General features: G+C 35.7%; 1 protein-coding gene across 1 annotated transcript; it reads right to left on the bottom strand.

The window, feature by feature from the left end:
* Positions 1–1,872: 1,872 nt before the first annotated feature.
* Positions 1,873–10,775, bottom strand: LOC581955 (tetraspanin-36). Its single transcript, XM_781932.5, has 7 exons — positions 10,494–10,775; positions 9,706–9,900; positions 7,833–7,907; positions 6,751–6,846; positions 5,642–5,797; positions 5,145–5,228; positions 1,873–3,482 (listed from the first exon to the last, which is right to left on the bottom strand). Exons 1-7 carry the CDS (start codon positions 10,566–10,568, stop codon positions 3,372–3,374), a joined length of 792 nt encoding a protein of 263 aa, XP_787025.1. The 5' UTR covers positions 10,569–10,775; the 3' UTR covers positions 1,873–3,371.
* Between the last annotated feature and the right edge of the window lie 4,330 nt (positions 10,776–15,105).

Consider the following 15,105-nt stretch of genomic DNA (forward strand, 5'->3'; position numbering starts at 1 on the left):
AAATGTTACTTTATATTATCCTGTTTTTACTCTTGTCATATATACTGTACTGTTTTGTGGTCTTTGTTGAAGATCATGCTTTTTTTTTCCTTTAAAAAAGGGACAATTTAGCCTAACTGCTATGAGGCAAACTTTTGATAAATTAACATTTAATCTTTTTTCTTCTTGAAAAATGCAAATCGTCAGTGATGTAATTTAATTGTTTCATGGCATGTAACTTTTTGAAAATCTCCTCCACTTGTTAAAGTTTTAGGCTTATAAATGTTTGTTGTAAAGGCAGCTGATGTCATTACATGATTTCTTTCAAACTGAATTTGTACTTGTACATTGAATTAGATACAATGAAATATTAGATAGATGAGATATGTTCTTGTGATGACAAGATTATTTGTTTGAATAATGTATGCACTTTATATTTCCATAGATTATCAATACCGGTAACTGTTATATATTGAATATTCTTTGCAATAAAAATGAATTATTGAAAATAAATTATTTTATATATCATTATCAAAGAATGACTACTGACATATTTGTGAAGTGTTGATATCAAGGTGATTGTGAAAATGAGAGAGACAGAGGGTGAAAGTAAGAGAGATTGAGATAAAAAGGTACAGAGATTGAGATACATGTATATACAAATAACATGAGTAGGGCAGCAACAGGGACAGAGAGGTAGAGAGGAGGGAGAAATGTAAAGAGAGGAAGATTGAGAGAGGGTGAGAGAGGGGAAGATTGTGACAAAGAGAGAGAGAGTGAGAGAGAAAGTGGAAGGTTGAGAGTGGGAGAGAGAGAGAGAGAGATATTGACATGTAAAGGTAACATGAATTTGGTGACATAAATACATTTAGAAGCAATGAGAAGAGCAGGAAGAGAGATAAGGGGGGGGGGGGGTTGAGACATGAATAGAAAGGTTTACAAGATAAAGATTTGTTGAAAGGAACAAATAGAAAGGTAGAAAGAGAGAGTGATTGAAAGAAAAGGGGAGAGAAAGAGGGGAGAAAACGATAGGCGTTTTTTTTTTTGGGGGGGGGGGGAGCGCATCTTTAAAATGAAAGTGGGGATGATAGGGAGGATATCTTAAAGGTAATACAAAGTTTTGGTATGGGGTCGTGAATTTGGTTCAAATGAACATATTGGAAGCATATGCGATCCTACAATATTCACTGATCGTTGTCGCGGTCGAAATCGACTCTTAAGTTATGAAATTGTAAATAATAAACACTTGATGTTGTATAGCTCCCTCTCAAGGTCAAATATTCATTAAGCTGTAAAACAATGTTTCTTGACTAAAATCGACCGATTAGCTATTCCCGTTCGGAAATTATATACCACAACTACATATTCTGAGATTTTCATGGTCGCAGCTACCATTGTACGGCCGTAGGTGCTATTTGAAATTTTTCAAAATTTACCGGGAGCACCGGTAAATCTTTATATTCAATTTTTCTCGAAAGCAGAAGTATTTTAGGGGCTAACATTTCTAGTCCTTTTAATTCATCCCCAGAGGCATCCAAATATATCAAAATTGTAAAGAATCACTATCCACCCATTTTTCAAAATTTCCCAAAACTTTGTAATACCTTTAATCAAATTATTATCTTACATCATCCCATGAAGGCCATGATTATTTCTTTATAGTAATTGAAGTCTACAGTACATACCTCTTTCATAAGAAATCTCTTTCGTTTTCTCTCTCTCTCTCCCTTTCCCTCGCCCTCCCTCTCTCTCTCTCTTTCTCTCGCTCTCACTCCCAATCTCTTTCTCTCTCCCTCTCCCTCTGAAATGGTAATGTTATAATTTATGAAGTTGGAATTATAATGCAGCAAGGTAAAGAAAACGCAGAAAAATGATTACAATAAACACTCCAAATTTATATGTACAAACAGTACCAATCTGAGTTTTATTATACATATAATACAATACTCCACAATTTACTGATAAAAGTCACTTCCACGTGGTGCACAATATCAAATAAAACATTTATTTAAAAAAAAATCATCCTTACAAGTCCTCATTAAAAAATGATTATAATAAGAAAGGGGTAAAAATGTGTAAAAGAATTTATATCATCAAATTTTGAAAGACAGGAATCTGTAAACTCTCGAAGACGATAACATTTTTTTTTTATAAAGAGCCATCGTCGATGGGTTGTTAAGTACATCCAAATGCAGTACCTTTTTTCACGGTAAAGATTTAACAACGACTTACTTAGTTGAAATGCCATTATTTCTGGGCTGATCACCATTTAACAAGGAATAAGTTATATATTTACATGTAATGGATCATTCCTAACCAAACCATTTTAGAATCCTCTTCATTAAACTTTTTTTGCCTTCACTTTGGCAGGGTATTGGAAATATTAACAATAATAATAATAAGGGATTCTTGTATGGTGCTCATGTCAGACTCGACAATCCTGGCACTCCACAATCTTCAAAATGAATGACCATTTTCAAATAAATACATGCTACAGGCACACACATTTATAATACCATCCCAAAGATAAAATACATGTAGGGTATTAAAAGGTTTCGCACAATATGAAAGTCAACATGTATTTAGAAACACACACTTTTCTTCTGGACGAAAAAAAACCTGAGTGACATACAGAAGACACTTGCTTTTACACGTTTCTTAAAAATTCATTTCTATCACGAAATCACCATTACTTTCTATAAGCTTGCACCTGTTTTAGAAAAACATCCGACTATAAAGCACAACATGTGACACAAATAATGTTTAAGTGAAGGCAATTACTCCATGTTTTTCATAACACTATTTGCTATCTCATAAAAAGACATTTTCTTTACTCAGCCTACAAAGAAACATTATTTACTCTGACTAATGAAATTCATGATCAATCATATACCTAAATAATCATAGTCTTTTGCTGATCCTCAGTTAGCTAATTATGGTGTCAAGATAATTTATAATAATGTGAGCTCAAGAAAAACAACAAATAAGAAAATGGAATGTTATAATGAGCAAGAAGTGTGACTTGAGTAAATTCTTGGAACTCAAAAAAGAAAAAGTTAATCCATTTTTAATTCACAAATGGATAGATCGGATAACTTTTCCAAAAACCCCCCAGACCTTTCTATTTTTTCAGACAGTTATGCCAATGAATACCCTGGAACATGCTGTGCTGTAATATATATCATTGCGAATGCAGAACATGCTGGCCTTTGTAGACAGGTGGCCCTTCTGTAGAGGTGTCCACTATATCAAGGTTGTCAAACACCCTGGGAGATCACTGATTCTGGTAAACATTTGTGCGTAACAGTCTTTTTCTGTAGATGATTTTTGGGGATATCAATGATTCTTGATTACATTTGTGCGTCTGGTAATAGTCTTTTTTTGTAGATGATTTATGCCCTGTACCCGTAGCTTGACTCACGCTTGGAGGGTGTCTGGAGCTGTTGGTATTGCTTGTCCCGTCGATGACACACCAGGTAGCAGGTACAACAGAGGGCCATAGACTGCGGAAAGAGATTAAAAAAATCAAAGATTAAAGGCATTGTTTAACAATATTAGATCTGAGATGCATGGCCCTACATGTTATTAGTGTCTGTGATATGGTGTAATGTTGAAGCCCTCATTTTCCCAAATAGACTGTAGTGTTATAAAAAAAGGTTTATAATTATCATTGTAGCATGAGGTAAATCCAGGGTTTTGTTTCAGAATCTGAGACAAAATTACCCAATCCCTTTAATGATTAAATGCATTCATTTCCTAAAGTTTTATTCTTACCACATTTATCTAATCACATGAAATTTACAGGGGGGGGGGGGGGATTTTTTAAGAATCACTACAAAAATAAAAGATACATGACATATAATGGGTCTTTCAGACTTCATGAATTATTTACAATCTCCTATCAAAATAGAAATAAATTCTTTAAAAAGAAGAAAAAAAAGATAGAAAAAAAAATGTTTACTTTTTCGTGGTATTCTGATTCCCTCATTAAAGGACCATTGTCGATAAAGACTTATTTTGGGATCCCTAGTGATAGGTTTAATGCTAGTACAGGGCAAAAACTGTATTACAAAAACGTTATATGCTTTCAAACTTTCCAATCCCTTTAAAGGATACAGCAAACTTGATGTTATTGATTTACTGAATGTTTGTACTTGTACCAGACAAGTGAATATTTGAACAAGCATTCATGCAGGATCGGATACCACATAGGAAGTACAGGCACACCAAGCACTGATTCTCTCTGCTACTGACTGGTAGCACACTGCACAATACGACCTTGTTATAACCTTCCTAATCTCAACTCCACAGACTTATCTGATTAAACAAAGGCTAGGGTTGTGTTAACTACTGTTATGACACAATCAGCGTGTCCACACACAAAACAATTTATCCCGAAACTCTATAACGATACGTCGTATAAAGAATCATCGTATAAATTCCAGGATGTCCACACACAAGAAACGTCGTCACTAAAGAATCATCGTATAAAATGCCCCCTGTCCACACATAACATTTTCCGTGATTCTTTATAGAGTTTCGCGATAGTGATAAGAGGTCTGGTCTCATTTCGCTCGAGGTCACGTTAAGCCCCGCCCAGTTAGTTACACTAGTTACACTCCCCCTGTCCACACACAACATTTTCCGTGATTAGGCGTGATTCTTTATCGAGTTTCAGTTCGAAACGATGCCCAAACCTGCGTTTCGTTAGACTAGTTTCATTATACGACGTATCGTTAGTGAGCGTCCACACCTACAATTTTGGTCGTAAAACTATCGCGAAACGGTATCACTATCGCGAAACGGTATAGCTAATCATGATTAGTCACGGAAAATGTTGTGTGTGGACAGGGGGATGTTATCACAAACTGATACAAAACTTTACATTAAAAAAAAAAACCTGATGATATTTATAGAGTGTAAAATTGTACACTTAGCATTCAGGGAGCTGTAATCTTATATCTTGACTTGCTATATAGTAAAAGTAAGACTTTCTCTGTTGATTTAAAAAAATATTATTCACTTTTACTGTTAAGATGTGAATGAATATCCCATACTTCACACATTTTAGAAGTCTTATCATGTTTTTTGACCGGATTAACCAGATTTTGACACATGCATTCCGTTTTTTTAAATATTTCTTTCATACTTTTTGAATTACTTACCTGCAAAAGAAAGAGAAGAACTGCAATAATGATGATGTATACAAGATAAGCCTTGATGTCATCGTAAAGCTTTTCTTGACAACCCTGTGAATGGGGAAGATAAAATATATTTCATGAGATTAAGCAAATTAAAAACTTTATCAATGAAAACATGCTTCTCTCCTTCCATGATGTTCATGCCTTTTCATGCATACTGTACTGTTAACCAAACAGATGCATTGCCTTTTCATTTTGCAATTGAATATTATTTTAATAGAGATAATAGAAATAAAATATAAGTCAATATCCTACATAGTCTTGACCTAATATCAGAAATTGGGAGGATTTCATGATTTTTCACCAAATTCTTTCATTGAATCAAAACTTATTATTCTCTCAATTCAAAATCAGTATCATTTGTTTCCAGTTCCATTAAAAAAATTGTTACAAATTAAGCTTAATAACTTTTCAGTTTAGTTCCAAAAGCTGCTCTATCCATTCAACAGAGATTGACTTACATCGTGGTTGATGTTGAACTGATCGTTGACCAGTGACCCCGTGCAGTTGGCTGTAGCGTTATCCTTACAGCAGCTAAGAGGGACCATGTCGGGGTTAGCGTGACCCCATGGAGTGGTGGCCCAGTCCTCAGCGTGGTGGGATCCACAGCAATCAAGCTGGAAGCAAAGAAAGAAAAATCATTTAATCAAAATTAAATTTAAAGCCCTACTGCACTACTTATAGCTACTTGCGCCCTCTATATAGCTAACAATGCCTGATCGGTGCCTGTTGGTCCCCCATGATTCCCTTTTTCTTATGTTTATTGAGAGCCGATTCAATGAGATGACCACCTATCAGTGACCTTGGAGGGAGGTCTAATTCCCCTGGCCAAACTAGTACAGACAGGCTTTAAGATGCACTTGTATTCAGGAGCTTTCAATTTTTTGTTAGTGTGTGTCTGTAAAGTGGCACTGTTAGATGTTTGGTTTTCAGTCAGCCCAGTTGAGTTTATTTATGTAGTAGCTGCGCTATATAAATTGATCTAATGATTACAATTATCATTAGATTGACAAAAATCATAGTGGTATATATACAATGTACTTTCAAGTTAGATACACCTTGACCACTTGGGCTCCTTGATCACTAAATTAAATCCATCAAAAAGATTCAAAAGATCAAAGATTTAAATCTATAACAAATTAAGTTTTAAAAGTGATACACTTTAATATTTTGCTAGGTGCACACAAAAGACAGCAGTGAACAAGTACCGGTTGGTTGGTTGGGGAATTGTCAAAACTAATTGAGAAATTCTCTTCCTGACCTCCTGTTATCATTGAATTGAAAAGGAAAAAAAAAAACATTGCAAAGAGATAAAGAAAATGTTTCTTTTATGTAGCTGACTAATCTACTATATACCTCTTTCTAAATAGCATAACTACATGTATTGAATGACATCATCTGCATATTTTGATTATCTAGCTTAGTATGCCTGCATAGAAAACTGGTAATCTTTCTAGTACATATATCTTCGCGATAGGCTGCATAAAGTTTGACAATAGAATTATATCAGCCTTTGCTGAATGTAATGTGTACTATGAGAATGACATTTGGAAAAGGATGTAAAACTTACATGTCCTTGTACGTAGTCCATTGACCTCTGGTAGTTCTCTTTCTCATTGTAATGTTTCATGGTGTTATTAAGTCCATTGTCAATACCCGTGTTGATCTGTTAATTGCCAAAAAAAAATACATGAATCAGTTAGTATTAATTACAGAGCACTCATTACAACGATTCCCCATTTTAATGTTTTCTACTGTATCCAGTATGATATATATTGCCATAATCACAATGATTACAGGATTGCTATCACTTTCGTTTTAATAGATGTCACATTGGGCGCGTTCATGCTTGATTTTGACGGCCAGAATCAGGCATCTGTTACGCGTTTAGTTTAAAACACGATTGCGTTCATGCTCACTTTTGTAGAATCACCGAAAAACGGCGATCACGATCGCCGATCGTAAACTCACAAAAAGATGCGTTTACAATTTGTAAACGCGTTTAAATGGGGTCAACACACTGACCTCTAGTGGGTCTACGTAGCATGCGCACACAGGTTTGCGAATCCAGCTGAAGGCCACCCAAGGAGAATTGCCTGGAGAAGTGAGCATGAACAGTGCACCGTGGAACTGCGATTACGATGAGCGTTTACGATGAGCGTTACAAATCGCTCATTCTGCCTTCAAAATCAAGCATGAACGCGCCCATTGATACAAAACATTGTAAGGTGTTTTTTTAAATAATTTTGTTATGCTATGTTTTTTTAGACTATTCATATTTCATATGACCACTTCTTTTTATATATATAAATAGATCAATGTTCTGCATCAAATATTTGTCTGTAGATATGCAACTGCATTATTTAAAAAATGATAGCAAGAACAACAAAAGTAACATTAATAATAAAGGTAATAATTACAAAATAATAACTAACAACACTACTACTACTACTACTAATATAGCAATAATATTAATATAAATAACACCAATACTCATGAATTAATCATAAAGATAATGATGATAATAATAATTATTATAATAGGAGTCATCATAATAATAATAATAATAATAATAATCATTATAATGACAACTTCTCACTAAAACAAAATTAAACATGACTATTGTATTTGAATGAAATCCTTGAAGCTCACCTCCTCCTTGAAGGCAATAGCAAGGGCAGCCCCTGTGATCTCCAGAATGACGATAACCATTAGCAAGGCAACAAACTGAAGAGAAATCAAACATATACCAGTAAAGATTTATTATAATTACATGTATGGGTACACATTACATCAGATTCATCTACAGGGTGAATTGAATGAATTTAATTGAAAAGAAAATGGTATAAGTATACAGCTTAATGAACACAAATTAAATGATATGAAATCTTTATTCTCATTTCCACAAGATCAAATTCCCCCATAAGTCTATGCAATGCATTTTCTGAGTCGATTGGAATACATGTATTAACACATTTTGTATGGGCAGGGTGGCTCCAGTATTACAGCCTGCCTATGGGAATAACATAATTTAGTAGTCGATGGGTAAAGTCATGTTTCAGAATGTAACAGGATACCTTTTTATACGGAGGTTACCTTTTGTTGAAGTTCTTAAAGAAAGATATCAATTATAGCATTAATTAATTTATATGTTCATACATGTAAGAGAACACATTATAACTAAGACTGTTTCTGTGACACATCATACAGATTGAATCTCTGAATTCCCTGATCAAGATCTAAAGATGAGATACATGTAAACCATAGACTGGTGGTTGATTTATTCTTATAAACTTGACCCTATGCAACAGCAGATAATCATCAAAATGACATAAAACTTACAATTTATGATGAATTTGGGAATATTATTCTTGTCACATTTTGGAAAAAGAATATATCTCCCATTTTCTTTGGTATGTACTCTTTTTTTCCTTCTCATTTACAACATAAAGTCTTTTTTAAAACAGATCTAGTTACAATAATTGTTTTACTATTTTCCTATATGAATATATCAAAAGTAAAACAGAGTAATTCCAACATTGTTTTTTCCAGATATGAGTACCGGTAATTGATATTTGATAACTGTGATGATAACTTATATACATTTACCGGTATATTATCATCTTTGAAAATGATAAAGAAGTACCGGTATGTCAAATATATATAAAAACTCTACCACATGAAATGGTCACAGCATGAGTAGCTATGGATGAAAATTAATAGCATACAGTGACATTTAACTGATTTAAGTATCATTTTATTGAAAATGTCATGGGGGTAACTACAGGGTACAGTTTAGGAACTCCATGTAACTTCTGTACTGGAAGTTAATCTGAGGTCATTTCCTGGCAAGCGTAATATCACCATTCTGACGGATGTAAGTCTGGTTTCAAATTGGCGACGTCACATTTCCAACTAATCAATCTGACAATGCTGAGTAATTACTTTCTCAGATTTTACTGTCCCAAAGTAATATAGACCCATTTGAACCCAATAGTATATGTTTATTCTGAAACATATTAAATTTAAGGAGTTGATATTGTCGTTTTAGGGGCTTGTTATCACTATTTTATTAAACAATTTAGTCAAAATACTTTTTCATCATGTCTTTGTCTGCATATTGACTGGATGTATGAAGATAAAACTGAGAGCAAAAGTTTGATATAGGACGATAAAAATTGATGATTAGAAGACCTCCCAAACGTAAATCTCCAATTCAGTTATTCAGGTTACAACTTACAGTTACTTTAATATATTAGTCTGGTAAGTACCAGAAGGGTTTTAACTCATTAACCTTTAACATTAACTTCAGATATTTCTCGCTCTCATGACGCAGATTATCCCTTTCAAACCTGTTAAAGACCAAGTCCAAACATTGGGGTATTGTTCTTCTGCTACTTGTGATATTCAATGGAAACGTGTGATAAACCATATGTTTTCCATCGGAAAGATAATCACTGGTTATAATCTTCATTCTATTACTCTCTAAAAAAATATAAAACTCCTCAAACTCTAATCAACTCACCATTCTCCTGAGGAACCTAGCATCTTCCCTGGTAAGAGCGATGAGTCCGATGATACCGACGGTCAGGAAAAGAATACTGAGACCGATGCACACGCTGGCGGGGATGGTCAAGAAATAGTTGCTGGCAAGGTGGTGGATGTTTCCGGCATATGTGAACATCTCAATACCGAGGTACATGAGACCAGCAGAACCAATCTGGAGAGAGAAAAAAAAATTGGAATATATTTTAGATTTGGTGTTTCTTTAAATTGTTATGTCAATCAATGTATATAATGGAGAGCATTTATAATATATTGTACAACAATATGCTTTAGGGTTTGGAATAGACGACAAAACATTGTTGTCAATGACAAGTAATAAAATACTGCATGTAAGAAAGTGGCACCTTCAGTTAAGACAAAGTTTAGATACAGCTTTAATATGCAACAAATTAGGTTCGTTTCCGAGGCTCACAAATTATCCATCTCGGTATAGTTATATTCCTCAATCGTTATCTGGTTATCTAGGTTGTTAGTTATCAAACGATATTTAAAAACAAATACACCCTGGATTAAATGCCAATTTAGCACAATATTTTCACTTTCTAATGAATATATATCAATAGTTACGGTTATTTCATTTTTCTCCACCATTTTCAGTTCCACATTGCATTGACGGAAAACATCGCGTTCTTAGAAAGCACTCTCGCAATATATTTCATTTTCATCCCAATAATGCAACATCATCACAAAATTCAAAGTCAAATTACAGGTCGATCTACAAATAGCATAACAAGACTTGTAACTTACCCAAAAGAGGACTGAGAGACAGAACATGATAAATTTTGCCGACAGGGCGATGGAGCAGCATTTAAGGACCTTCATTTTGAATATATTTCAGTGTTTTTCCGTCAGATGTGAGGCAAAAAATTTTCAGAGTACGTGTTGCTCTCGGAGATGGATTTGCGATTTAGTGACGATCGAACGCAGTGTGCCGTGTGCTGAAGATTTGTATGGTTGCATCTGTTTGTTTACACCCTCATTGTTCGGTCGCTAGCACCGGTATACTCAGTGCAGGCGAACTGGTCGATTTGTGCATAGACAACGATAATTGGTAGTGAGTTTTGCGTGTGTGTGCTGTATGGATGATGAATGAATGCGCTGGAATGGAACGATGTGTTTTCCAAGGTAACATATGGAAGAGTCCATTTCTCATATAGGTAAAACTATAAGTTATCAACGAGGAGGTCACAAAATATATTGCATGTCTTTTCCAAAAGTAAATCTTAGTCGTATAGCTTCTAAAAACGATTAAAATTTTCATGAAAGTCTATGATTAAAACAGAATTAGATATTTTTTAAACACAAATCAAGGCATATTGTAAAGATTGTCCCCTACTCTGATAATATCGAGTCTTCTTGCGCTATCTCTATTTTTAGAGTGGTGGTGGATCGGAGGATGCTGGTATGAGCATCACATGTTTACCTGCATGGTAAAGATGACGTAATGATGAAGATGAGTAAATGCTGTAACCTTCATCTAAACAAAATATGTGAAGACGATTTCCCCAGGCTTACCACAGAGTATTATAGAAACACGAGCAGGGTTAATGAGAGAGTCGTAATGTTTTCCGAGAGATACAGAAACTAAATGAAAGAAATTTCGTTTTCCGCTTCATTTATTAAGCACGTACCCTTCTTTGAACTTTTCTTTAAATTATTAAGCACGTACCCTTCTTTGAACTTTTCTTTAAAGGGAAGCTTTACTACTTCAGCAAGAAGGGATTAGACCGCCCAGCGAGCCATCGAGGTCACTGTGACAGGTGGCTATCTCATTAACTCAGCTCTCATTTAACATAAGAAAAAGAGGATCATGGGGGACCAACAGGCACCGATTTGGGAAGTTTTCTATATAGAGGGAGCAAGTAGCTACAAGTAGTGTGCCTTTAAATTAACATATCATATTCAAAGATATATCACATAAATATATATTTGTTTGAATATATAAATTTATTCATATATATATATATTTCATTTTCATTAAGAACATACGTTATGATATGATATGATATAGCGCTTAGAGACTTCGGTGGTAAGCGCTTTATAAGTAACGTTTTTATTATTATTATTATTATTAAAAGTTGATGCAGGTGTGAAATGATCACATTGGAAGAATATCATGATTATTAGCAACAATCCAATCACAGAAAGGAGTATAGCTGCTGGGAAGAAAATGGATGTCTTAAGAAGCTAGGTTGTACACAATTTTAATCTAAACTAAGTTTGGGTGTATTTTACTCCCAAATTAGAATAAGAAAATAGATATGAACCGAATAGAGGCCTTTTGCATGACAAAGGGCATTTATTAACTTAATTTTCTTCTCTTTTATTATTATCTCAAGGAACAGATATAATGAATACACATCAATTTGCTCATTATGGGGGAAGTTGTTGAATGATGTATCACGGTGGCCTTTATTACGTTATAGCATTTAATTACTATATACTTGCCCATGCAATTCGTTCTTTTTATGACACTTTTGTAAACAGAGTAAAAGAACTATTTTTGAAAAATGCAACTATGTACCCTGCACTGCATCCTGGACAGAGTATTTTCCGGCAGTGCTTGTTTATTTATTGTTATGTAACCTTGCACCATTGTCTCTTATTGAATGTGAATCCGTACTCAGTCGCAACGCTTCAGGAAACCTTTTGAATGTCCATCTTGCTCGCCGTCCTAATCAATATATCGCTACTGTTTGGTGCATAACGTCATCGATGTACTATCAAAGAATCCGGGGGGGGGGGGGGGACTCAAATGTTAAGACATACGGGGGTGTCGTTTTAATGGGCTACTTTTTCACAAAAAGTCCCTAATCATGGGTCCCATTTTTAACAAAAATATTACTAAACATGAGTCCGTTTTTTCCTCAATTTTTGTTTAATGACCCTATAAAATGGGCAGGGGTTTCGAGGCTTGAGCAGCACACCCCATCCAAACCAAATCCAGGGGGAGGGGGGGGGGGGTAGTTGGCATTATTTTTTTGGGGGGCCCTCAAAAATTAGAAAAATCGCACCCTCCCCCCCCCCCCCTTGAGCGCCAGGGGAGAGGGCCCATCTGAAGAGAAAAAAAAGGTAAAATCAATGTGTTTTTGCACGTTTTTTCACCAGGGGAGGGGACCCGGCCCCCTTGGATCCGCCACTGTTCAAACAGGGACTTGTTAGTTGATGGTTCAAAGATACCCAAGGTCCTCATAATTCATATAGGCTTACTACTCGCCGTCTAGTCGTTCACAAACAAAAAATATATGTAGAGAAAAAGGCAGATAGAGCGAGGGGTGTGGGATGGGGTCATATCTTCTCATTTTCATGTTACCTTCCCTCTTCCTTTCCTTTCTCTCTCTCTCTCTCTCTCTCTCTCTCTCTCTCTCTCTCTCTCTCTCTCTCTCTCTCTCTATCGATCGATCGAAGGGGTTTCCCCTGTAGATCTCTGCCATTGCTTGAATAATATTTTACCAGAGCATCCATGCAATCACTTCAAATGAAGGGAGCTTCAGAAGGGCAATTTTTCTTTTAGAAATTGGAAAGGGTACAATGTACTCTGAAAGTCACTTCATACATAAGACTTTTATTGAAGAGGAAAGAGGAATGTATCCTTAATCACCTAACTGCAAAGTGTATCTCATTTATATATTTCCTTAGTTTTTCATTAACAAATTACTAATAACAAATAAAAATGGGGTGGGGAAGGGGAGGGGTGCCCTGTCTCAATAGTTACTCCAAACAACTCCTAGATGTATCAACTAGAATCAGATCACACACACACATGCAACTACTACATACAGAATCACAACAGCCAGGAGTTCTGTTCTGTTTTGCATTTCATTCAATACAAAATTGCCTTACTGACTTAATATTAACATTAAAGATCACGTACAGAATCAAGACAAGAATACAGTTTATTTATGGAACAAGTTTCAATTACATTGAATGACACATTTACCAGATTTCCAGAAGTCTGTGTCATATAAAGGTCATGATCCTCTCAAAGACCATACCAAAACCACTTGACAGACTGAGGAAGTGGTGTATGAAACAAACCTAATAATAGCTTCATGACTGTTTTGATCTTACCATCACACTTGACCTCTAAGCTCTACTTTCATGTTAAAGTTGTCACGCCAACTGTCTAAACAAAGAAACGATGTAGAGATTGATTCTTGGACAATTACCACATCATGATCATCCCTAGAAAACTGTCCCCCTAATGCCTGAGTCACACCTTTGAGTATTTGGCTTGCGTATTGCTGTGTATTTACCATTACCATTGCTTTACAACAGAAAATCATTTCTTGATATCCAGAAATAGGAATAAATATTAAAACGGCTTGCCATAAATACGCAGCAATACGCAAAGGTGTGACCGAGGCATTAGACAACAACCTTTGACAACTACCCCATACACCCCGGAGAGTTATTCCTGGATAGCAAGCCCCAGACAAAAAAATGCTTTACTATAACTACCCCGCATAGTTGTCCGAGGGAATTTGTAAAAGGTAAAGTCATGCAGTGTAACATATAGGAGGGGGAAGGGAGGGGGTAGTTGTCTGGGGCAATTGCCCTGGGAGGTAGTTATTCATGTCATCCAAAAGTAAGGCAATGGACAATTAACCCCTAGGGCAAACAACAAACACGTCCCTACGAGGACAATTACCCCTGGACACCTACACCCCCTCACATTTCAGGTCTACATGCAGTTGCCTGAGGAGATACGGGTGTAGTTGTCAAGAGAGTACTGTAGTTGTGTGAGGAACATTAGGGTGCTTTCACAAACACGACAGAAGGCAAAGCAAAAACAGTCTGCGCATGCACGAACCAGAATTTTCTCCGTCTTGTTGATTTTCCCGACTGTACGCGTCCATGATAGCGTTCGTTCCCTAAACACAACGGAAGAGCTGTATCGCCGTAATTCTCCCGTTGTCTTTGTTTCCGTCGTGTTTGCGAAGGCGCTCTTTTATCCTACAAGGCAAAGGGTGGAGTTGCCTCAGGATGATCCCCCAAGGTGGCTATTGTCCAAGCCATGCTAAAGTATAACAAAAAGTCTTTGTAATTCCGTTGATGCCACCTGAAAATTGTCCACATGGTCTGATCTTCAATATGGAGTTAGGGATCTAATACAACAAGTGAAATAGTGAATTAGATTGGCATCTGTTGCAACTGAGCTTAAACTGGAAGAGAAATATTGTGTGTAGAGCTCCTATTTTTGAACAAGGCCTGAATGGTAGGCTTAACTGCGACTTTAATCAACTTGCGAAAACCTGAGCTCATAGGTAGACAGAAATTCTAACCACATACATCAGTCATAAATTGGTACATATTTTCATGGAATTCACATACCGGTAATATATTTGTCATTTCTAAT

Source organism: Strongylocentrotus purpuratus, unplaced genomic scaffold (assembly GCF_000002235.5).
Source record: "Strongylocentrotus purpuratus isolate Spur 01 unplaced genomic scaffold, Spur_5.0 spur5_scaffold_9, whole genome shotgun sequence".
Lineage (NCBI taxonomy): Eukaryota > Metazoa > Echinodermata > Echinoidea > Camarodonta > Strongylocentrotidae > Strongylocentrotus > Strongylocentrotus purpuratus.